The following is a 25,461-nucleotide window of genomic DNA, read 5'->3' on the forward strand; positions in this document are numbered from 1 at the left end:
TCACCAAGTCCTTGTAACGATGAATTCTAGAGATTAGCAATACTCTGTATGATCACCGTGCAATCTCTCTCCCTGAATCTTTACTCATCTGATTCTGAAGATCAACCATTCTATTGTGGCCAACGGGGATAAAAGAGGGAGGAACAAAGAGAATTTGGATTATGGATTTAGATTATGGATTTTTTTGCGACAACTACCATGTTTCCCTGAAAATAGGACTCTGTCTTATATTTTTTTGAACCCTGAAATAAGCGCTTGGCTTTATTGCCATGCGTTCAAAAGCCCAATTGGCCTTATTATCAGGGGATGTCTTATTTTGGGAGAAACAGGGTATAATGTGAGAAACCTCACATTAGAGCCGCGGTGTGGCTCAGGCTGTAAGAAGCCTGTTATTAGAACACAGCAGCCTGCAATTACTGCAGGTTCTAGTCCCACCAGGCCCAAGGTTGACTCAGCCTTCCATCCTTTATAAGGTAGGTAAAATGAGGACCCAGATTGTTGGGGGGGCAATAAGTTGACTTTGTAAATATACAAATAGAATGAGACTATTGCCTTACACACTGTAAGCCGCCCTGAGTCTTCAGAGAAGGGCGGGATATAAATGTAAACAAACAAAAAAAAAACCTCAGGCCGTGTATGAAAAACTCACAATAATGAAATGGAATGGATAGGAAAGGGGAAGAATTGTCTGTCCCTTTTCCTATCTCACCAACCTTCTAGGCATGGCCGACTTCCTGTCTGCCCTCTGTGGCTGTCCCCCTCCTTTTGCAGCAACCTTCCCAGCATGGATGATTTCCTATCCGTTCCCCACAGGTGTTCCTCTCTTCATAAATATGGACCAGCTGCCAAGCATCTGAATTTTGATCAGGTGATCATAGCAATGTGTCAAGTATTAAACAAAGACCAAACACCGGAACAACATTTTCATGCCAAAATGCGTTAAGTACCAAATTCGTCAAGTCTTAAAGCAGTCAAGTACCGAAGTACCACTATACTTTTAGAATCAGGATACATTTATAGCTCTGAGGTGAGAAACTTAGTCTTCTGGTGTTACTGTTGGTAAACAGGCCATGGTGACCAGGCTAGGCTGTACTAACATATTTTTTGGAGTACAAGACATACCTTTTTCCCCCCAAAAAAGAGGGCGAAAATCTGGATGGGTACTCTGAATGTAGCCCCACCCAGCTTCTCAAACGGAGGTTTCAGAGGCTGAAAGAAGCTTCAGAAAAGAAGCCCCCAAACAGAGCTTCAGAAAAAAAGCCCCAAACAGAGCTTCAGAGGCTTTTTTTCTTTAGTTCTGTTTTGGAGGCTTTTAGAGGCAGAAAAAAGTTTTTTCTGAAACAAAGTTTCAGAGGCAGAAAAAAAAAAGCAAGGCACAGAGCTCACAACCAAAGAACCTGTTGCTAAAATTCACCTCTGGGAACAGCTGATTGGGGGTATTCCAGGAGGCCAATCCACCTGCCAATTTCCTCCCCAAAAACTAAGGTGCGTCTTATAATCTGAAAAATATGGTATATATTTATGGAGATGCATTTGTATATGCCGACTGATTTGCTCATAAGGATAAGTACAACTGAACTTCCACATAAAGTTCTAAGATAAAGACCTTTAGTCTAAAGCAGGTTTTTCAAATCGTGATTTCAGAAGTTTTTTTAGAAGTGCATTCAAGTTTCCAACAGACAGGTAATCTGCCACAACAAATCATCAAATTCAAACCTGCCACATGAGAAGGGGAAATGATTACTGCTTAATTCGCATGGAATCACTGTTGGAATATCCAACATCTTGTGTAACCAAAGTATACCTCCTGGAATATGCCCAGAATAACACAAAAGGGCATATGACACACAGGCTTCCCAGTAGGCAAATAAAGCAAAAATTATTCGTCCAAGGAGGAGTACTTAAAAACCATTTCATTACAGAAACAGATTCTTGAGATTAGTTATGTAGAATTCATTTCCCATCCATCATCCATGAAGTTCAAGTCAACTTCCAGGGAAATTCCAAGCATTTTATTCGCCCAGCCTGATCTCCAGGCTTTAACTAGAATAATCTCAGAAACAATAAGATTTTATTTTAATGAAGTTCATTTTCTAGCAAGCATAGAAGGCATACAAGGTACCCTCTTATTCTAACTATATATGTTATTTTATTGAGTTGGCACATTAAAAAAGATGGTTAAAAAAATCAGCACGTATCTGCTTTTGCTGATGTTAACAAAATTTTAGTTCATAGCTTTCTATACAGCAAAATCTCATTTAATTTTTTTTTCTTTCACAGCAAACCAAACACACGAACAATTAGCACTCTGCCTCCTAAGCAAGCAAATCAGACAAAAGAAAACGAAATACTCATATTAGCACTAGTAATGGAAAATGTTCAGTCCCGTAGGACCAAACTTTACCATTTATTCAGAATCAGGTACTGGAACAAATTGAGGAAATGTACATAGGCGAGAGGGCAAAAGCTGCACTTGTACATATAACATTTCTTGATCTTAAATTATATCTTCCATTCAAATATAAAAACCCAAAGGCACTTTTCTCCTGAAGCACTCTTTTAATCTGTTACCATTAATATTCAGTAGAGAAGTCAGCTTTATCAGAAGTCTGATTAAAAAAAAACCACCTAGCCAGTTTCTAGCCTTCAATTATCACTCAAGGCATACAATTGTTCCAATCCAGCCAAGGCAATTCATATGGAGAAGCAAACTGCCTATGCAATCCCTGTTGATTGTTGAACCACATGCACAATTCTTAACAATTTTGAGGTTTAGTGTTCCACAGAGGACCTGAAGTATGGATCAAAACTTCAGGCAGCCCGATTCTTTTTCTCCAATTTAACCCGACAAGATGCATTTAAAGGCATGTTTCACTTAAACCCATGCTGCATGTGTTTCCATTTGTGGTTAGCAATGTCCAGGAAGAAAAAAAAGAGCTATGATCCATTCCCAAATGTATGTGTATGGTGTGATACCAGAACAGTATATGTCAATAGTTTATACGAGGCAAATATTCAGAATCTGTGCACTTAACTCTTCCATTTCATATTTTAAAAGCTGCACTTATGTAGTCTTCAACCATCGTTGCATAAGCTCTTCTTTTCTTTCAATAAGTCAGGACTCAAGGATAATATTGGGGACTGGCATCTCCCAGTACTGACCTCATCAATGAATGTTATAGTGCATTTTTACTTTTTTGAAGGTAAACACTGGCAGGAAAACTTACAAAGTTATGGTTCTTTTCTGGTTGACCACTGCCAAGAAAATGTAGCTGAATCTAACTTTAACTCTTCTTCAGCACAGAACTTGAGAATATTTGCTTTAAGAGAAAATCCTTTATAAGCTCCTTTATTCTAGAACTAGTGAATTAAATAGCTCTTTGAAACTATGGTCGCCACATCATCATGAAAAAAAAACCCATGAAATAGAAAATGACAGGCAATTTAGTCGGTTTGACAGCAATCCCTTCCAGTTAGTCAGCAAAGGTAGAGTTGACACTGTATTCCAATAATAAGAAATAAAAGAGAGCCTCACCTTCAGGAGTTCTCTTGGGAAATCTGCACCCTCATTCATTCCTTGAAGGTTTGCGATGAATTCTTGACAGGACATCTTTTTGCCAATGTTCTGAAATATACAGGAGATAGAGATATGAATGCAAACCAATGGAAAAGAACATGACTTAGTTTTTAAAAGCCTTATCTTAAAACATTCTAAATAGTATCTTCACTCCTAAATTGAAAACCCAACTGTGAACAGCATCAAACACAAGGTTAAAGGTAAAGGTAAAGGTTTCCCTCGCACATATGTGCTCGTCGTTCCCAACTCTAGGGGGTGGTGCTCATCTCCATTTCAAAGCTGAAGAGCCAGTGCTGTCCGAAGACGTCTCCGTGGTCATGTGGCCGGCATGACTAAAGGCCAAAGATACATGGAACGCTGTTCTCTTCCCACCAAAGATGATTCCTATTTTTCTACTTGCATTTTTTATGTGCTTTCCAACTGCTAGGTTGGCAGAAGCTGGGACAAGTAACAGGAGCTCACCCCGTTATGCGGCACTAGGGATTCGAACCGCTGAACTGCTGACCTTTCAATCAATAAGCTCAGTGTCTTAGCCACTGAGCCACTGCATCCCTGTCCTCACGAATCATCTAAAAAATGCAAATCAATACTTGAAGGGTAGTGGTCAAAGACCAGGTGAAGGACAGATCCCCAGGGAGAAAATCTATCTATGTACAGGTAAAGTCCTCAATTTACATCTGTAAGGGAATCTGCCTGTAACAGTCATAAGGTGTGACAGACATAAAGCAGGTGGGCACACATGTGACAACTGATTTTATTACATTTTTTTGCAGGAGTCATTAAGTGAACCAATTATTCACTATGGTTTTGCTGAAAATCAGAAGTAAATGTCAGATTTGGACAAAAATATCATAAGCACAGTCACGTGACCGAGGGATGCTGCAAACAGAAATCAATGTGGACCAGTTGCTAAATGCCCGATATGCAGTCACATGATCATGGGGGAGAGGGACAGCCATTGGAACTTCAAAACTAAGTCCTAAGTAACCCTGGCTATTTCTGTTGTTGTTAGCAACCTGTCATAAGTCCAGGACTACCTGTAGTTGCTAAGAGTTTGGCTAGCACATAATCAGTCAATCACATAGAGGAGAGAGGAAACAGTGAGTAAACTCTCCAGCAAGTATAATGGCAATCACACAGACTTTTCAGTCAAGAGTCTCAATGTGGTTTAAGAAATTGGTTTGCATTCCCAGAATATTAGGGTGTTGTCACAGACTAAAATGGAAATCATTTTGCCAAAACACCTTGAAGTTGCACGGAAGGTTCTGGGTTTTAAATCATCTCTCCAGCCAAACCCAGAATTTCTCTTTTTTAAAAAATACCCCAAAAGGATTGTTTTTATTTTCCCCATTCTTTTCTTTAAAAACAGTGGAGATTAATTTTAGTAGCAGTTAAGAGATACAGAGGAGAGAATGAATCACTCCTTTTCTAAGAATGAACAGTCATTTTTCCCTCTGTACGAATAAACCTAGCTATTTTTCTCTTTCAGCAAGCCAATTCCAAATTCTGATTAAAGTAGAAACCAAGAAATTTGTCTAGATATATACTCCCATCGTTCAAATCCCTTCTTTATTCATGTCTGAAGCACCTACAAATTATAGTCATATAACATTCAACACTGAGCAAATAAAATAGATATAAAATAAAAAAGTAAAGGTTCCCCTTGCAAATATGTGCTAGTCGTTTCCAGCTCTAGGGGGTGGTGCTTATCTCCATTTCAAAGCCGAAGAGCCAGCGCTGTCCAAAGACTTCTCCGTGGTCATGTGGCCGGCATGACTAAACGCCAAGGGCGCACAGAACGCTGTTACCTTCCCACCAAAGGTGGTCCCTATTTTTCTACTTGTATTTTTTACTTGCTTTTGAACTGCTAGGTTGGCAGAAGCTGGGACAAGTAACGGGAGCTCACCCCATTACACGGCACTAGGGATTTGCACCACTGAACTGCCAATTGACAAGCTCAGCATCTTAGTCACTGAGCCACCACATCCCCATAAGATATAAAATAGGTCCTTGAAATATAGCACGTGTAAAAATATGTAGAATAAATAGGATTAAAACTAAATGACTTTTGCCTAGTATTCGGCCACGCTGGCAGCATTTTCTCTCGCCAGCATGAGGTCTTGCTCCATATATGTTGAAGGAAACCCTGATCTCATATTATTAATATGGAAGACTAATTCAGATTCCTTTAAAAAAACTGTTGATAGGTAGTCCTCAACACCCATTTTTTCAGTAACTGCTCAAAGTTACTGAATGGACACACAATCAGTCCCCCAGGTTCTGGCCATCAGAGCACCCACATATCAGTCTCATAGAAACTAGGTGCAACTTTTTTTCTTTACATTATTATACTTTTCTCCATTTGAAAGATGGAAGCAACGTATATTATCATTGCTGCGTGGGCGAGCCCTGGAACAGTCACTTGTGCTGAGAAAGCAACAGAATCTGAGAGAATATTACGCATATACCCTTTCGTCCATGGGTTACTAATAACAGGTGATCCTCAAATTATGACCACTCCTTTAGTGACTGTTACAAGGTACAATAATGTTGAAAAATATCTGAAAGAAGCATTTATAATCTTTGCAACAGCCCCATTGTCACACGATTGCAATTTGGGCCAGGGGTGAAATTATCTTCCCTATCGATTTGCAAATGTGTGCGTGCCGTTGTCCATGCATGTGCAAAGCCTCCTGCTCATGTGCAGAGGCTTAAAATGTCACAAAAAAGCAACATCATGACGTCCACACAGGTGGGCGGAGCCTCCTGCAGCTTCCGCTACCGGTTCACTTGAACCGGATAGAACCGGCAGAATTTCACCCGATTTGGCTGCTTGACAACCAGCTTGCATTTACAATGGGTTAGGAATAGAATAATTTTTATTGTCACTTTGAATGTACACTAATTGGCATACATTAAAATGAAATTCTGTTGTCTACAGCTCTCAAAATGTCACCACCTCCAATATACACTACATAAGCATGACAAGATAGATAGATTAGATAGATAGATAGATAGATAGATAGATAGATAGATAGATAGATAGATAGATAGATAGATAGATAGATAGAGTAAGCAAACACAAAATTATGCCTATATCCACATATAGTATATGACACAGAAACAACACAATCTAGTCTGGATGTATACATGTACATGGCTAGAAAAATGAATCTTTCATTTTCATTTCATTTCACTGATAAATGAGTTTATTAGACGGATGACATAGAGAACAAAGCTGTTACAGAATCTGGTAGTTCTGCTAGAAATACTTTAATACTGCAGTATCCTGTAGTCTTATGATTACAATTTGTGATTCTTTTGCTCAGTTTACTATTGCAGCATTCATCTAACAACTGCCGATTCGCTTTGACAACCACAGTGATCTACTTAACAACCATCATAAAAATGGTCATAAATTGGATCTGGCATGATTTATGACTACAAAAACTTACAATGAATATTCCGGTCCCAATTTCAGTCATAAGTCTAATGCTGACCAAAAATGCAACTTGGTAAAAATTTCTACTCACAAATCAATCTATCCACCAAGCTTCTTTTTCCTAGTGAAAAAAAAAATACTCATTACCCTGTAGAGTGATGACTAAACCAATCCAGAATTAATAGAGGGTAAACCATGCAGAGGGAACATTGCAATGGGAGGAGAAGAAAACCCGTCCATTTCATATTAGTAGCTGCGGTGACACATTGGTTAGAGTGCAGTACTGCAAGGCTACTTCTGCTGACTGCCGGCTGCCTGAAATTTGGCAGTTCAAATCTCATCAGGCTCAAGATTGACTCAGCCTTCCATCCTCCCGAGGTGTGTAAAATGAGGACCCAGATTGTTAGGGACAATATGCTGACTCTATAAACCACTTAGAGAGGGCTGCAAAGCACTATGAAGCTGTATATAAGTCTAAGTGCTATTGCTATTGCTATAGTAAATTTCAAACCCTGTCCAAGAGGGACACCACCAAAATGGAAAAGGGATTTTCTTTTTAAAGGCTAAGTAAAAATTTGTAGTTTCAAGAGCGTGGTTATGAAACTGTGAACCATAGTGGACTGTAGCTGGTACACCTCAGCTCTCTCCCATTTAGCATCACTCAACTGGTTTGTAAAAGTAAAAAGCTGGTTCACCAAAGCATGCAAGGCATCATAATACAAGTAGCTACAGGAATGCTGAAATTATACGGAACACAGAAAACTGATAATGCTCAACAGCTCTTGAGTACAGTTGCCAACTGTGAATCTATACATATTGTGCTCGGCAAAACTGAGATCTTGCACAAGCAACCTGAAAAGGGAAGTGTGAATAGGACATTCAACAATCAATATCATAAAATGCTTGTAGGCCCTGGTATTCAGTGATTACTACTGAAGCATAGGATTGACAAGCCAGTTGTGCTAAGAGTACCTGTTATTATGACATTGAGTATATGAAATAATTCAAGGGGTAGATCAATATGCAATCTTCAGTTCAATTGTTTAGTACAAAATTCAGTTTTAAAACGCCTTTAAAATTGGAAGACAGACACAAATGAAACTATAAATGTGACCTTATTCACACACACAAAAATGAACCTTCAGTTTGCTGGAAAAAAAATGTATGGAGGGGATGTTTCTTCATTTGGGTTTTCTCTGAATTTTCTGCATGGTCCTCAATGTCCCAATTTTAATGGTACAGAAATGCAGTTTTCTTAAAACACTGTCTTAAGATAACAGACAACAGATGTTTTTGAAAGTGATCTTCAAAAACCGTTAGAAGATGGGGAAGGATAAGCATCTGAGAGGTATCAAGAAAAATCATAATAGGACTTTGGAACATCTGTGTAGCAATGCAAATCTTGTTTCTATAAATTCCTCACAAGTTTTCCAGGGTGTAGCCAGAAGCACTATATACAACTAATTTTAACAGAACATTCAGCAAGCTAGGGGAAAAACATGACCATTTGTTCCTTGGACACAAATAGTTCTACAATATTGCCATCAAATCTCTGAAAAATTGCCATCTATATATAGTGTCTCTTGATGTCTGTGAGTCCTGCATTTGGAATCTGAAGAAAGAATGGCTAACAGGAATGAAGCATATTCAGCTACTAAACATATTTATATAGCTGCCCATCTAATAAAAAGAGCTACAAAGCATAAGTATACAGTGTATAAAATAAAACACAATACTATAGAACAGGAGTTTCCAACCTTGGCAAAATTCCCAGAATTTTGGAAGTTGACGTTCACAAGTCTTAAAGTTGCCAAGATTGGACAACCCTGCCATAGAACAAAATAAACTATGTTGAGGTCTTCATAAAAAAAAATACATCCCTCCACCAACCATTCTGTGTCAGCTCGGTTAACATCTTGGCTCTAGGTCTTGGGTGAAAAGCCAATTCTTTACCAATATAAAACAAGAGCAAACCCTGCTCCCTACCAATATTTACTATGTCACCTAATTTGACTAATGAAACATCTGCAAGAAAACAACCAAGCTCAGAAAGCACTAAGGACCCCTCATATTCATCTTCCTGAAGGCCAGTCATCATGACAAGAGGTGTGATTTTTAAGTCCCACCTGTGATATTGCATCAGCAAGGGGGTGAACAGCATGCCCACCCTGCTAGATTTTGTAGGACAAGTAGAAACCATTGGGGATAGATAGTCCTACAGTTAACCAGACCTCATGCAATATATGGTTTTAACACCACTGTGGTATGAACTGTGCTGTGGTATGAACAGGAGATTACTGAGAGCCAGTGCAGCTCACTCTGCACTAATATTACAGGGGCATGTTAAGGTGCACCCACCACTAACCGTGTTGCTGCATCATGAACCAGTTGCAGCTTCTGAATGCCTGTGAAGGGAAGCCTCCTTATAGTGTGGATTGCAACAACTCAACCAGAAGGTGACTAAGGCATAAGTAACCATGAGCAGTGCCTCCTGATCTAAGAAAGGACAGAACTGGTGCAAGAGCTACGGTGGCACAGTGGTTAGAGTGCACTATGTATACATATAGTGTATATAGTCTACTACATATAGAATGTACTCTATAACTGTCTGATTTGGTTCTTCAACCCAACAAGACAGACACAGACTTCAGAGGATAATGTTCTATGCCCTCCCAGCCTCAGCCACGCGAGCTGGCTAAATGAGCCAGTAATTGAGTTCACGGCTGCTATCAGTCCTGGCAGGGAATCTGCAGCTGCCTGCCAAAGTCTCCCTTATCTTGGGGTTGCCGGGCAACCAGGAAGTCAGCAATCCAGGCCGAATGTTCAGCTCAATTCTCCACGAGTCAAAGAGTTCAGCTCACTTCTCCACGAGTCAAATAGTTCAGCTCAATTTTTGCTCGTCACGGAGCAGAAGAGCAGCCAAGGACTGCTTTTATACTCTGTGGGGTGTGGCTCCGTGAATCAGCACTCTCTAGGTCTGCCCCATCCCTTCCTTTGTTGTAGCCGCCTCTTGTATCTCCAAAACCTGGGATCTAGCCAGGCCTGGTTGCCATCAGCCGGGTCTGGAGGTGTGGCTTGGGGAGGGAGAGAGTCAGGGGACAGAGGCCTCGTTATCTCCTCCATCTGGCCTGCCTCTGGCTCCTGGAGCTGAGCCAGAGGAGCCGGTGCTCCAGAGGTAAGTCCTGATGGCCCTTCCCCCTCACTTTCCGAGTCACTTTCTGGCAGGGGGCCTGGCTCAGAGGGCGCAGACACAACAGATAATTAGAACTGCAGAAAAAACAATTGCTACTAATCTGCCTTCCATTGAGGACCTGTATAGTGCACGAGTTAAAAAGAGGGCTGTGAAAATATTTTCAGACCCCTCACATCCTGGACATAAACTGTTTCAACTCCTACCCTCAAAACGACGCTACAGAGCACTGCACAACAGAACAACTAGACACAAAAACAGTTTCTTCCCAAACAACATCACTCTGCTAACCAAATAATTCCTTCAACGCTGTCAAACTATTACTAAATCTGCACTACTATTAATCTTTTCATCATTCTCATCACCCATCTTCTTCCACTTATGATTGTATGACTGTAAGTTTGTTGCTTGTATCCTTATAATTTATATTGATAATGATTGGTTCCTGATTGCTTATTTGTTCCCTATGACTATCATTAAGTGTTGTACCTTAGCATTATTGATGAATGTATCTTTTCTTTTATGTATACTGAGAGTGTATGCACCAAGATTCCTTGGTGTGTCCAATCACACTTGGCCAATAAAATTCTATTCTATTCTATTCTATTCTATTCTATTCTAGTCTAGTCTAGTCTAGTCTAGTCTAGTCTAGTCTAGTCTAGTCTAGTCTAGTCTAGTCTAGTCTAGTCTAGTCTACTTTACTCTACTCTATTCTACTCTACTCTACTCTACTCTACTCTACTCTACTCTACTCTACTCTACTCTACTCTACTCTACTCTACTCTACTCTACTCTACTTCAGGCTCTTTGGCCTTGTAACTTGTTTCTCTCTTATTCGATGCATTCTGAACTACAAATGCTTGCCTTTTTTACAAACCTCACAGCTACTTTCTGCCTCTGCATAGATGACTTCACAAGTCTTTGAAGCTGTTAGAAACCAAGCCTGCAATGTCTGGGCCCACTGAGCACAGAAACCACAGATGTGCATCAGAAGACCGTCCTGTAGCTTTGAGGAGCGGTGCTAAGTTTGCACTATACTCACATGGCCGTGAAGGTCAGTGTTAAGCAGCATCATTGCACATGTGAGGCAATGGACTCCATCTGTAGGATTAAAAACACCCAAAGCATGACATATAGAAAGCCACACAGGAAAAAAGAAAATCACACTTCCCACTTTTCCCGTCTGTTTATAAAAGAAGGATGCCAATTAAGCTGGACCCCCCTGCAGCCTAATTAACACTCTCTAAAGCAGTTTCCTTATAAAGAAATACATGACATTAATCAAGAAAAAGATATCTCATGAAATTAAATTACTGGTAGAGAGAGGAGACCAGCTTGATTTGGTTTGTCACTGGAGAACCATCATAAGCCATGTTTTGAAGATCCACCACATACTGTATTTTTCGGAGTACAAGACACAGCAGAGTATAAGAGGCACCTTAGTTTTTGGGGAGGAAAATAGGGGGGAAAAATCTGCCTACCAGGTATTTATCCAGCTAGCGTCCTTAGTCTGGTCAGCTTCAGCACATTAGTTTGCTGGTTTTTATCCCCTGCTTGGGGATAAAAAACAGCTTCTAAAGCACAACTGATCTTTGGAGAGAGAAGCAATGAGAAAAGCAGGCAAACCACCGAGATCGCTTCACTCACTAGCGCCTCCTTGGGGCTGAAAAAATGAAAAGCGAAACGTCTTTACGGAAAAACAAAGAAAGCCCAGTTGCTTTTTGAAAAAGTACCTTTGGGATGGCCTCTGTTTTTCCTCTTATCTCAATAAGCCTTCTACAAAGTCAATTTAAAATTATAAAATGTTTTCACAGCAATGTATGGATGTGTGTGCCTATAAGTTTGCTTTAAATAAAGCAGAAGAAAGAAAAAGAAAACAAGATCTGTTTTGCTGAATTGATTCAGTGTCGCCTCCAAAGTGTTTGAGTAAATTTGTATAATCCAAGATATACAAGGAGAAAAACCTTACAAGCAGAATCATAATAGTGATTCCCACCCATCATGCTTGCTCCTTAATCGGGAAATAAATGATAGGCCACCTCGGTGAAAGATGTTGTTTATGCAAACACTTGAAAAGGATTCTTAGTGGTTCAGCAACAAACTCAGTGAATACCCAATTCCAAAAACAAACAATGGCCATAAATATTTTATAACTGACTGGACTGCATTTTTACTCAGCTAGTTTGGGTTTATAGACAAGCTGGGTTGGGAGTGGTTTGTCTTGGGTTTCTCAGGTGGTCTAGTGCAGGGATGAAATCCAGCAGGTTCTGACAGGTTCTGGAGAACCGGTAGCGGAAATTTTGAGTAGTTCGGAGAACCGGCAAATACCACCTCTGGCAGGAGGCCCCAGAGTGGGGTGGGAATGGGGATTTTGCAGTATCCTTCCCCTGGAGTGGGGTGGGAATGGAGATTTTGCAGTATCTTTCCCCTGACACACCCACCAAGCAACGCCCACCAAGCACACCAAGCCACACCCACTAAGCCACGCCCACAGAACTGGTAGTAAAAAAAACTGGATTTCACCACTCGTCTAGTGTGATTATTATATTAAAATAGCCATTATAAAGTCTGCCTGAGTAAAAGTGACAATAAGACAAGCGTATCTTAAAACTGTGAAAGGATGGTTACCTTGTGTGGAAATAGCACTGGGGTTGCATTGGTGGTATCTGCTGGAGAAATGAATTAGAACTCTCTCTCTTTCCTGAGTTTCTCCGATGAGGGAAAAGGCTTTAAAAAATGTCCTAAAAACAAATTCAAAGGGGGAGAAAATGTCAAATATTCCTTTACTATGGTTATAAATTTTAAAGATAACTTTTTCAGAATGGAAGATAGCTTTAATGAAGTATGTATCCCATGCGAGTATGGTTGCAGTTATCACTGTGTGTGTTGCAATAAAAACCACTGTATTGTATAACTACCGATGCCATCAACACCATCATAGTTGCCTTAAGTATCAAAGACTGTACGGAACAGCTCAGTTTTTACTGTTTTGTAAAATTATGTTAAAGTCTGTGCCGGTCTAACTTGGGGGGCCAGGGGTGGAAACAGTCAGACTATACTGCATTTTTTATAAGGATACTATAAATAAAAAGAGTATTATTATTATTACTAATGCTTAGTCACTACTAGTAGTTAGCTACTAATCTTACTTGAAAAGAAAGCTGAGTTGTATATTTTAAGACTCATAAAAATCCACTGCCTGTCTATAAAATAGATGCTAGTTTATGCTAACAAATATTGGCTAGAAATATCTGTAGGTATAGCAAACATACAGCAACCTTTGCTATAATTCCTGGGACTAAGGAACTGTGGGAAAACAAGAAGGAAAGGGAGAGATAGGATTAGCTATTTTCTTAAACATGATTACATGAAATCTCTGTGCTAATGATTCCTTAGGCACTGGGCTTACTTTAAATGTGTCTTCCAGCAGGGAGCATGCATCCTGCAAAAACACATGCCTTCAAGTCTATGAGCAGTTTTATTTTATTTTTTTTAAAAATGATGCAGCTGTCATCACTTTTCAGATTTCTCTTCTAACTTCCTTATATCTCTTTCACAGCCCTGCTGTTACTTCTTGTTCTTTCTCCTTCCACTACTTCATACAACTGCACAATCAACTTTTTTTTACAAAACCATTTAAAATAAATAAAGAAGTTTCTTTTGATGAAGCCATGCTGTGCATTTTCAGCCCTGTCCCAAAAAGAACCCCCACCAACTACAAACAAATTGCACAGAAGGTCCATCCTAATCTGTGGCTATTTTAAAGCAGGCACACGCGGAGGCAGGACCACATCTGACCAAATCCTACTCCAATTCAACTCTGAAGGCTACTTTCCAAGGCCCATGTCACATTCATTTCTCTCTGGATGTAACAAGAGAAAATAGAGCTTTGTGGTAAAACAGGTGCATTGTACATTGAAAGTCTCTCCTATAATTTTTGGAATCTCCAGTTGGAATGATCTAGTAACAGGAGATAAGAAATATTTCTGCCTGGACAGTTGCAAGCAGTTTAAATAAATAATTCAGAAAATGGATGGAGGAGAAGAAGAAACGTATCTCTTTATAGTCTAGAATTCATTTTGAATCAAAGTAATACTAAAAAAATCATAGACCACTTGATTGCAGACTTTTCATGGGATAGAGGCACTGAATTATCCATAGAATTCTTCATAGGAAAGGTTAATTATTATTATTATTATTTATTAGATTTCTATACCGCCCTTCTCCCGAAGGACTCAGGGCGGTGTACAGCCAAAATAAAAACAAACAATACAATATACAATTAAAACAAGAATTAAAAAACTTATTACACAATTGGCCTAAGACTTTAAAAAACGTTTAAAATTCTAAAAACCCATTAAAATTCATAATATAAATTTAAAAACAAACAAAATTTAAGCCAGCCCCGCGCGAATAAATAAATGTGTTTTCAGTTTGCGGTGGAAGGTCCGAAGGTCAGATATTTGGCGCAAACCAGGGGGAAGTTCATTCCAGAGGGTAGGAGCCCCCACAGAGAAGGATCTTCCCCTGGGGGCCGCCAGCCGACATTGTTTGGCGGACGGCACTCTGAGAAGTCCCTCTCTGTGTGAGCGTACGGGTCGGTGGGAGGCATGAGGTAACAGTAGGCGGTCCCGTAAGTACCCAGGCCCTAAGCCATGGAGCACTTTAAAGGTAGTAACCAGAACCTTGAAGTGCACCCGAAAGACCACAGGCAGCCAGTGCAGTCTGCGCAGGAGTGGTGTTACAAGGGAGCTACGTGGAGCTCCCTCTATCACCCGCGCAGCTGCATTAATAAGAGCAATTTCCTCTGATGCCTCCCAAAATACAGTTCAGTCCATGAGACTGTCAGATGGATCATTATTGCTCAAGTTAGGCAATAAAACTAGTACTTTACACAGATATCTGAATTAGTTCAGTACGTTTTTACCCAAAATGATTCCAAATACTTCTCACCATGGCTTTTAATTTTATGATTTTTATAGTTTTATATGCTTTTTATTGTTTGAATTGTTGTAATGTTTTGCTGTTTTCAACGGTTTGAGAGCCAACCAGAGCTACATATTGAGCTAGGTGGATATATAGTACATATTTGATAAATGAATAAATCAGTGTTTCCCAACATTGGCAAATTTAAGATATGTGTAGGTCAATTCCCAAGCAATTCTGGGAGTTGAAGCCAGCACAACGTAAAGTTGCCGTGGATAGGAAACACTGAAATAAATAAATAAAATGAACATTTTTTAAAAACTTTACCTGGAAAGGTATGTATGATGTATATGTGTGTATGTATGTATATATGTATACATGTGTGCATGTACATGTGTGTGTGTGTGTGTATATATATATATACACACATATTGTTTTCTGAGGTTTTCGCGGGTGTTTGTATGTAGGTCTTTGGTTATTCGGGTTTTCTCCCGCGTAAAATTGGAAGTGTCTTGGCGCCGAGGAAGAAACAGCTGCAATTACACATTGCTCCCAGAAGCACGAAGCTGAAGCCTCAAGATGACGAATGAGACGTCGAAACGTCGCCAAGACACTTCCAATTTTACGCGGGAGAAAACCCGAATAACCAAAGACCTACATATACACATATATACATACATACATGTATACATGTACACACACAGAGTATGTCTGTATGTATATGTGTGTGTATGGATGTTTGTAAAGAGAGAGAGTGGGAGGGAGGGAGGGAGGGAGAGAGAGAGAGAAGTAGCAAAAGAATGGCACCTGAAATGAGAATTCTGTTCCCAGGCTTTTAAAAGATTTAAAATGGACCTAATTATATTCTGGTTAAATGTATGCAAATGAAGTGGATGTTAGCACAGGTTTAGCCCAGGTTTACCCATGGTACAGCATCTAAACCAGTGATGGCAAACATTTTTGGCACTGAGTGCCCAAACCAGAATGCGTGTGCTTTTGTGTGCACTGGCGCACTGGAAATCTGAAGAACAGTTGGTCGGTGCGCACATGCCTGTTTTTTGGCCATTTTCAGGGCTGTATTTCAGGCCAAAAGCAGCCTGAAAACGGCCTAAAAAAGCAGGCCGTTTTTTTGGTCCATTTTCACGCCGTTTTTTGGCCCGAAAACAGCCCCAAAAATGGCCTAAAACCGGCCCAAAAAACCGGCCTGTTTTTTGGCCATTTTTCGGGCTGTTTTCTAGCGCTCCAGCACTCACGAAGACCAGCTGGCCAGTGTCCTGGAAACCAGAAGAGCAGCTGGTGACGGCGCGCGTGCCCACAGAGAGGGCTTTGCGAGCTACATCTGGCATGCGTGCCATAGGTTCGCCATCACAGATCTACACACACATAACTTAAGTATAGCATTTTTCTGGGATGAGAAATGATACATGAAAATACATGGGGAAGATGGCTTCTTACCTGAGAGAGTAATCCAAAGACATATCCGTGAAATCAAAGAACTTGAGGTACTCTTCAGCTACAAGCTTACTAAACTCGTTGCTTCAGCAGAAAAAGAAAAAGCATAGATCAGCTTATTAGGAAATGAAACTCAGATGTATTCATAACATTCTAAAAGATTCAAGGCAGAAAATTGGAACGTACTTTTTCCCCAAATGCTTTGCCACATCAGATCGTTTGAATCTATCCAGATGATAGAGGCGCTTTGCCAGCCTCCGCGCAGCCTCCACATTGCCACTGGTCGTACCATTGATGAAGTCATGGCTCAGGTTTTCATGTCCTTCTTTTTCCAGAATATCATGGCTGCCCATATCCCCTGTGGCATCTAATGATGTAGTACATTCCAGTCTTGCATTGCTATGAAACAGGAGAGAATATTAACAGAAGGAACAAGAGTAAGGGGGAAAAATTAAGTGCAAGTCATTTATGGCGACAAACAAATAATAGATGATTAGAAAACTTTCATTACATTATATGCACAAATTAAAATGGACATAGTACATTTCTCCTGAAGTGTACATTTCTATAGAAGTGAATTTCTATAGAAGTGAATTTCTATAGAAGTGAATTTCATAGTACATTTCTATAGAAGTGAATGGAAATGTCTATTTTCTCTTTTATTTTAAGGAGACTTTCTGAGACAAACTTCCTACACTTCTGCTTTTTTTTCTTTCAGCTACTATCTCTAAATTCAGAAACCTCAAACCTTAATGTTAATTCAGAAATCTTAATAGAATTGCTGCTCAAATTTTATGTTCAAAAACTCGGAAACCATATTGTAGGTCTCAAAGCTGCAAGAGAAGGCAGACAAAATAGTTGTGAAGAAACTAGACTTTTCATAGACATTTATAAAAATTTTGAACATATACACACATAACTCGTAATGAAAGCCAAAAAAATTTAAATCTAAAAAAGAAAATTCTTCATTGTTCCTGTTACAGTTCGCTTGTTTTAAATCCAAAATTTTGTAAATTATAAACAGTTTGATAAGGTATGATCGCCATAATGTGTGTCGGATAATAAAATTCTGTGCAGCTATTTTCATTATAAGATGGAACTATTTTCATTTCAAAGTTCTTTAAAAAAATAAGAGCAAAATGCAACAATTAAAATTAGGAGTATGTGAAACATTTCACTTTGACCTATTTGAAGTGTGAAATTTTGTGACATGTCCCATTTCGAGTGCAAAATGAATATTTTTCAAAGAAAAAGCTTCGTGCTTGAAATGTAATGTTTCACAAAGTCGAAATGGTTGCAAACATTTTGCACATTTCAAGTTACGAAGCCTTTAATTAAGTAAATAGTGTTGTTGTTGTTGTTGTTAGTTGCGAAGTCGTGTCCGACCCATCGCGGTAAATAGTACCAAGTAAATAGTACCATCAGATTAAATTTAGTAAACTCCTCCCAGCTGAGATGACTTTATTCAATGTAATGAAGTATTTATTTGGAGCATTTATCTCTCACCTAAGGCTTCCCAAAACAGCTTGTGCAACCATAGTAATAACAAAAAAGAGATCATAGAAATAAAAAGACATGGGAAGGAAAGAGACAGCAAAATAACTCAGGGACACATTCTTAAGGTTTCATCATTACTATAATGACCAACTATAATGAAAATGGTTTGTTCAGGGAAGCCCTGATGATACTATCACCTTATGGTAAGAAGTTGTTTTGTTTAACTCCAGCACCACTCAGCAATTTTTTTTTTCAGTTAAACACACATTTATTTGCTTATATATTGCTTCATTTCTAAAGGATTCTAGTTTTTACCTACTATAAAGATATCATTATCCTGAAGATTGTCTCAAATGAAGGAACACTTTTCGATCAAATGTAATATAAACAAAGACTTTTCTGCTTCCAATCTGGGACTCTATATATGCAAACAGCATTATTTCAAATTGTCCAGAGACCGAATTTTAAAACACTTCATACTATAATAAAATCAAATATGATGCAATAGCCTCCATTAAACATTACAACACAAGAAGGACTGTGATGGCACACTGTGAAAATGTCATCTGAACGGTAGCTGCAATGAATCCATGAAATGTGCTGCTGCTGTGAAGTATTTTTCACAACCCATGTTTCATTTTTATTGCTTTATAGCTTTCTCATTGGCATAACTACTTGATAAATGTGAATCATGTGAGCTTGTTTCCTGATAATACAATGACTGGCTTTGAAACATAACCAAGCACCTTTACCATGTTTCCCCCAAAAAAGGACCCGGTCTTATTTTCTTTTGGATACTGAAAAAAGCACTAGGGCTTATTTTCGGGGATGACTTACTTTGTTTTGAGTGCCACCGTTGCAAGGCAGGGGGGTGGAGCTACACCATGCACTGCGCACCGCTTACCTCAGAGCCCCTGCAGCCAGGCTATCCACGCCCCGACAACTGCCTCGCCTCACAAAGATGGCCCATTTCTTCTTTCAGCACTGGCGCAGCACCACATGAGGCCAAGCGATGTACCAGTGCTGCGGCCACAAGGTGAGGCAGGGTGGTGGAGGACAAGGCGAGGTGAGGAGGGGAGTGGAAGACGAGACGAGGCGGGGGTGGAAGACAAGGTGAGGAGGTGGGAAGGGAATAGAGCTTAAGTAGGGCTTATTTTGGGGGTAGGGTTTATATTGGGTGCACATGCAGAAAACATGCTAGGGCTTATTTTCAGGATAGATCTTTTTTTTTCGGGGAAACATGGTATCTGGAAAGTGTTCTAAAAAATCCACCATCACACCACATCTTTGATGTGTCACAACATTCAGACACATGGTCAAAAGCATACCAACATATACATTTTTATGCAACAAACATGATGGCCTCAGGGCTGTAAGGTGCTGGTTCATCATTGCATAGCCCCAGTGTCAGCTTTGGAAGCCATATTAGGCTGGAAGCTTCCATGTTGCCACCTTCTCCTGTGTGGGAAAGTAGGAGGGGGGATTTTCATAGAAGGATTGGTTTTAGACAAAATAGCATTCTTCCTTTCAGTCAAGATCAGGACGATCCTGCATCTGGAGAAAGAATGGAGTGCTGTCTCGAGAGGGGACAAATAGTGATTAGAGCATGTGATCAACTGATTGAGAGGATGGTTTTGGGGATTTTGATTTACTGAGGGAAAACCCGGAACTCTCAGATTCGGGTTTTCCCAGATGTGCCAGTATACCTACTCAATTAAAAAGAACTTTGAGGAATGCTTGCTTTAGAGTTTTTAATTGGAGAGGGGTTGTTTCTGAAACGCTGACACCCAGACTATTCCTTTATTGGGTACATGCGGAAAATGCAGGAGAAAATACAAAATAGATATGTCATGGCTTAAGACTCCCATTTGCCTCTTTAGAACCCCCAAGCCCCAGAATTGGATAATTTTTTTCTCATTTGGAAAGATTCAAGGAGTCAAGGACTATCTTAAGCCTCTCTGCATAAACCCTTTTATCTCCCATATTTGCAAACCTGGATGATTTGGTCCCACCCACTTCAGTGACATTATGACATCACTAACTCTATACCCGGCAGCCGTCAGGTAGAAAAATCCTGCTCACCTCTGTTTTCAAGTCAGAAAAGCTGTCAGCCCTAGAGGCCATCTTTTTCTTTGGATCTTCAGGCAGGGCTGCCACATTTAGTACTGTGAGGGTTGTGTGCAGTGGTGGAGATATCTAGCCATAATAACATTCCTTTCTCTGAAAGTCAAGGACATTTGGCCTGCACCTGGAATGGCGTGACTGGGAGGCATCTCCAGTTGGGACGGTGCATTGATTGGACCATGTGATGGACTTGTGGATGCAGGGGAAAGGACTTGGACTTTCTTTTGGGTGGGGAAAACCTGGAAGTTTTCTCAGATGTGCCAATATGACATCTCTAATAAAATGGAACTTTGAGGAACTAGCCTCGGAGTCTTCTTTTGTTGGGGGTGTTACTTGGAACCTTGACAAAAGCATCATTGCCAAATAGTCCATTCTGAGTACTAAACCAGCATTAGCTGTAACAATGGTTAATAATGTGTTTATGATGCCAACTTTATGAAAAGCTTCTAAAGAGAAAAGTGATTCAAACTCTGTGTTGGGGATGACAAATATAAATATTCCCATTTGTATTGTAGTACTATCCACCATTTCCCCCATAGCATTGAACATTATGAAAACTAGACCAAAAAAACATTAGGTTGGAAGAGGCTGGCACATACAGAATTATTTATAATGTCATTTCTTTGCTTCAAATTTCTTTGTCCTCTCATCTACAAAAATAATTTGGTGTATTTACCATTGATATCACTGAAAAATCCCAATACATTGATGATAGCATTTGGTATCAGCAGTCCAATTATATCAACTGCAGTCTTTACTCAACACCAACATTTAACATACCTGTTTAATCCCACATTATAGTTTGGTGCAGTGCCAACTTTGTCATGTTTTTGCATCTCCCTAAACAGAAGCTGCTCATTCATTCAGCAACAGAAACTGCCAGCAGCAAGCAGACCACTCTTGGCAAAATCCTTAACCGTATCCTTCACAGGAATTCTAGATAGATATTTCCTGTCTTAATGTGAGCCAAGGAAAAGAGCTCCTTCATCTTCATATGTTAAGGATGACTGGAATTTACACATCTGCCATTTGGACATCCATGTGACTTTTGAAAATATCTCTAGACATTCCAGATCGTGACCTCATGATGCAAGAATTACATCATAAGTGGCTTGTATTCTTCACAGGGAGTGGCATTTTTAGACCATAAGTATTTTAGGTAAAACTTCTGGATTTAGTTACCATTTGGGAAAGTGAAGTAATTGTAGCGGAGGGAGGGAGGGAGGGAGGGAAGGAAAAAAAGAAGGAAGGAAGGAAGGAAGGAAGGAAGGAAGGAAGGAAGGAAGGAAGGAAGGAAGGAAGGAAGGAAATTATGTTATCTATCATTGGAAAAAGGATTTGGGAAGCGAGCTGTCATATTTCTTTAACAAAACATTTGCCATACATACATAGAACAATGTAAAACAAACAAAATATGCTAGGTAAGAGGCATATAAAAAAAGGAATGAATCTGAAAGCAAGTATTAGCAAAGGGCAGGTTTCATTAAACAGAGAAACTATATTTATTATTATATTTCATGTTCATTTCAGTCTACCTTAACCAAATAGTGGACTATCAACTATCACCTATTAACAAATGTTAGCAAATTATTAAATTGTATAATCAAAATCTGTTATTTAAATTAGGCATAAAAGCAAAACATTGATTCCGAAAGCGTCACTTGTAGTAACCAATATTAGATATCAAAAATCTTTTCTGAAACCAGAACTAATCTAAATATTTGGACTGAGTTACCTCAGGTTGCCTCACTTGAAAAAGGCACTATAGATCAGGGGTCTCCAACTTTGGCAACGTTAAGCCTGGCGGACTTCAACTCCCAGGTCTGCCAGGCTTAAAGTTGCCAAGGTTGGAGAGCCCTGTTATAGATGGTCTTCGGTTTTGTTTTTTTAAAAAAAACACTTTCGAGTCTAGATAGTCCAATTATAGATTCCTGAATCTTTTTCAATACCATTCATACCAGTAGAACATATATTAGAGATCTGAATTCCTTTCTAGATCACAATTTCAACTCATCAAAATTAAACTCCATATTTGGAATACTTTGCAGGATTATATGCATGAATTCAACCTAGTGAACATTTGACTTTCCATTAATCCTTCCTTTTTTGCGTATGTCAAATTTACTTCAATTTAGATTATTTTCTGACACCTCATTCCTTGGAACCTTATCAACATTCTAGTAATATTAAATTTGTAATTAATGTGATTGTTTAAACTCAAAACAGGCTGAATCCATCACATATTCTTTCTTTCGATGCTGAAAATGCCTATTATTTCGTGGATATTTTTGAGAGGGTACTGATTTATAATGGTTTCGCCATACCTAGAGTGACATGTTTATTAACTCTAAAGCACAAGTAATTATTAATAATGTGTAACTTCCTTGGTTAGTTATGACATGTTATATATCAGGACATACAAATTGCCACAATTTCCTTTTCTTTTTAATTTGACTTTACAACGTCTTGCTAGTGCTATTAGAAATCCTGAAAAAGTTCACAGATCATGTTAGGGAAGGCAGAAGTTTTTGAAAAATACGCTATATGCGAAAAATATATGTTATATCGACAAACAAGAAACCTCTACTTGTCATCACATTTCAGTGACATGATATTCAGCCTGGTTATTCTATGAATTTATCTCCCTGGGTGTCATAATAAACTTGAGAACTATAGGTTTGTGAGTTTAGGTCTTGTTCTGCTTCCTTTATGTTAGTATAAGGATTCCTATGACTTTTTGTCAATCAGTAAATATAACATTATCTCTAGTTTCGATACAAATGAACTTCATTTGACCTAGAGATATCCAACAATCCTAGGCTGCACACCCTAATATCACATTGTTGTCAAATCTTACTTATTTTCACTTATTTAAGGCAGGCATGTCCAGCCTTGGCAACTGCAAGACTTGTGGACTTCAACTCCCAGAATTCCTCAGTCAGCCACAAAGCAGCTTCTGGAATAGTTTAAATTGATCACTGTTCAGAGAATGCCTGCTCTAAAGCTGGCAACCTAAATTACAAAACTGGAAGGGAACCAGGTGGAAGCACTGCCAGGTTCAAATAAAGAGTAATGTTAGTTCAACAAATATACTGACGTTCTGAACGCTTGTCTTACACAACTGACACGAATTTATGAGGTACTTACAAAATAACAAAGGTGGGACAAAATCAAAATAAATACATACCACAATTTTCCAAGAGCCTAACTACCACTATTTTTGTGAAACAAAAATCTGTATTGTCCCTTTTAGCAGCCAAGAAACTGTTTGAATTTCCAGAGTCTATCAGAAATCTATGGAAAGAAAAGGAGGCCAGAACTCAACTTTGCTCTTTTATCCAACAGTTTCTTGAAAGTTGTTAGGTTTGGACAAGAAAGAGGGTCTTATGTTTTGGAACATTCCTTCTAAAATTAATTCATCTCACGTCTTTGATAAAAAGCATTTTGAAAGCTGGTCAGAATCTTGTTCTTCAAGAAGGTTTCAAACCACAAGCTTATCTTATTTAACACTTTAAACGCTTATTATAATACACTGAATATTTTTTATTGCTGCAATATTAATTCTTTACAATTTTGTTGTTTTAGATTTCCATGTGTTTTACTGCTGTAAATCTCCCAGAATTCTACAAGGAATTTCTATGATGAAATATAACTCTTTTCAATGAATAAATAATAAGAGATTAGCAAATTACAGACCAATCAGTTTCAGAGGTCATTGCATATATGATAAGACCTTACCAACAGCATGTCAAGTGGCAAGAAAAATTTATCTTTTCCTAATGTCCAAATAAATACAAAAGTTTCAAGATTGCCAAGGCAGTTTGTTTTCTCAAAATATTGCTGAATGTGTAATCATTAGATCAGTAATCTTCTGTCAGTTTCTAAGGAAGAGATTCTTAATAGTAAGAAAAAATAAGCACGTGCAGTTAGCAAGCATTCCGCTTGAATTTCCCTTTCCTAATTTTTCAGACCAACCCCTATATTTTAGAGGAAGAATTTAATGTACTGTATAAGAAACACAAAATTAGTACAGGCTATAAAGTCTGTCCATTGAAGTTTTCATACCAATTATTTCTTACCTTTTTAATCTAAGCAGAAGTTTTCTACAATCGTAGCGATTAAAAAATATTGGGGGAATATTTTAAAAAAATATTCCAGCATTAATATAATTGTTCCATGAATAAATTTATTTTAAAAAGCTGAACTGACTGCAAAAGGTTTGTCACTCCTGAAATAATATATCTGTCTGATTTTTTTCCCAAGCAATAATATAATATATAGCTATATCTGAAATTATTAACTCAACTCCAAAATAATTAAGCCACACCTTCCAAAATAGTTATATCATAGGTTTCAAGGATAGAACTATTAAGTGGGGGGAAAAATTCCACAATTGAGCCAAAAATTACTGTTGCTAAGCAAGGCAGTTATTAAATAAGTTTTGCCCCATTTTATGATTTATTTTACACAGTTAAGCAAACTATTGCAGTTATTAAGTGAATCTTGTGGTCATCAAGCAAATCCAGCTTTCCCCATTGACTTTGCTTGTCAGAAGATCACACAAGGTAGACACATGACCCCAGGACACTGCAACAGTCATAAATACATGCCAGTTGCCAATCATCCAAACTTTGATCACATGACCATACGGATGCTGCAACCGTCACAAGTGTGAAAATTGATCACAATTCACTTTTTCAGTGTCACTGTAACTTCGAATAGTCATTAACAGAATGATTGTAAGCCAAGGTCTACCTATATTTGATTGCATTTTCCCAGTTTCAATTATTTCTGAATTTAAGAAAGTCTGAAATCCTACACAAGTCCTGAATTTAAAAATACCTGAAGTTTTCAAAAGTTGTTGTTTGAAAAAGCTCAGTCATCTAATACAAAAGGCTCAACAGCACCTACAAACAATTCCAGAAACAGCGCTGCTTAGCCATTCTATCTCCATGAGTGAGTCATGGAAACTTAGCAAAGAATTCTTAGTAGTAATAGTAGCAGCAGCAGCAGCAATAATAATAATTTAGTTTCATTAAAAACTAAAGGCAGTTGACTGGTATCTCAAATTTATTCAAGAAAAAAAAATCAAACACATGCAAACCTAATTCTTATTTCTCTGAACAATGCCCTTATTATCAGTCATGGAGTGGAATTATGCCTGTACGTAAAAGAATTTCAAGATTATACATTATATAATGTATAATGCTACCCAGAGTCGCCTTGTAGGAGAGATGGGTGGCATAGAAATTT

The 25,461-nt window shown here is 38.7% G+C and overlaps 1 protein-coding gene across 1 annotated transcript in view; it reads right to left on the minus strand.

The window, feature by feature from the left end:
• The window catches only part of PSD3 (pleckstrin and Sec7 domain containing 3), a 200,946-nt gene that overhangs the window by 113,306 nt on the left and 62,179 nt on the right, over nt 1-25,461 (minus strand). The window contains exons 5-9 of the mRNA XM_058168824.1: nt 16,774-16,986; nt 16,591-16,671; nt 12,838-12,950; nt 11,252-11,310; nt 3,536-3,625 (exon numbers count right to left, since the gene is read on the minus strand). Coding sequence (XP_058024807.1) covers nt 3,536-3,625; nt 11,252-11,310; nt 12,838-12,950; nt 16,591-16,671; nt 16,774-16,986 — 556 coding nt within the window. The remainder of the gene's footprint in view (nt 1-3,535; nt 3,626-11,251; nt 11,311-12,837; nt 12,951-16,590; nt 16,672-16,773; nt 16,987-25,461) is intronic.

The sequence above is a fragment of the Ahaetulla prasina genome, chromosome 2, assembly GCF_028640845.1.
Source record: "Ahaetulla prasina isolate Xishuangbanna chromosome 2, ASM2864084v1, whole genome shotgun sequence".
NCBI lineage: Eukaryota > Metazoa > Chordata > Lepidosauria > Squamata > Colubridae > Ahaetulla > Ahaetulla prasina.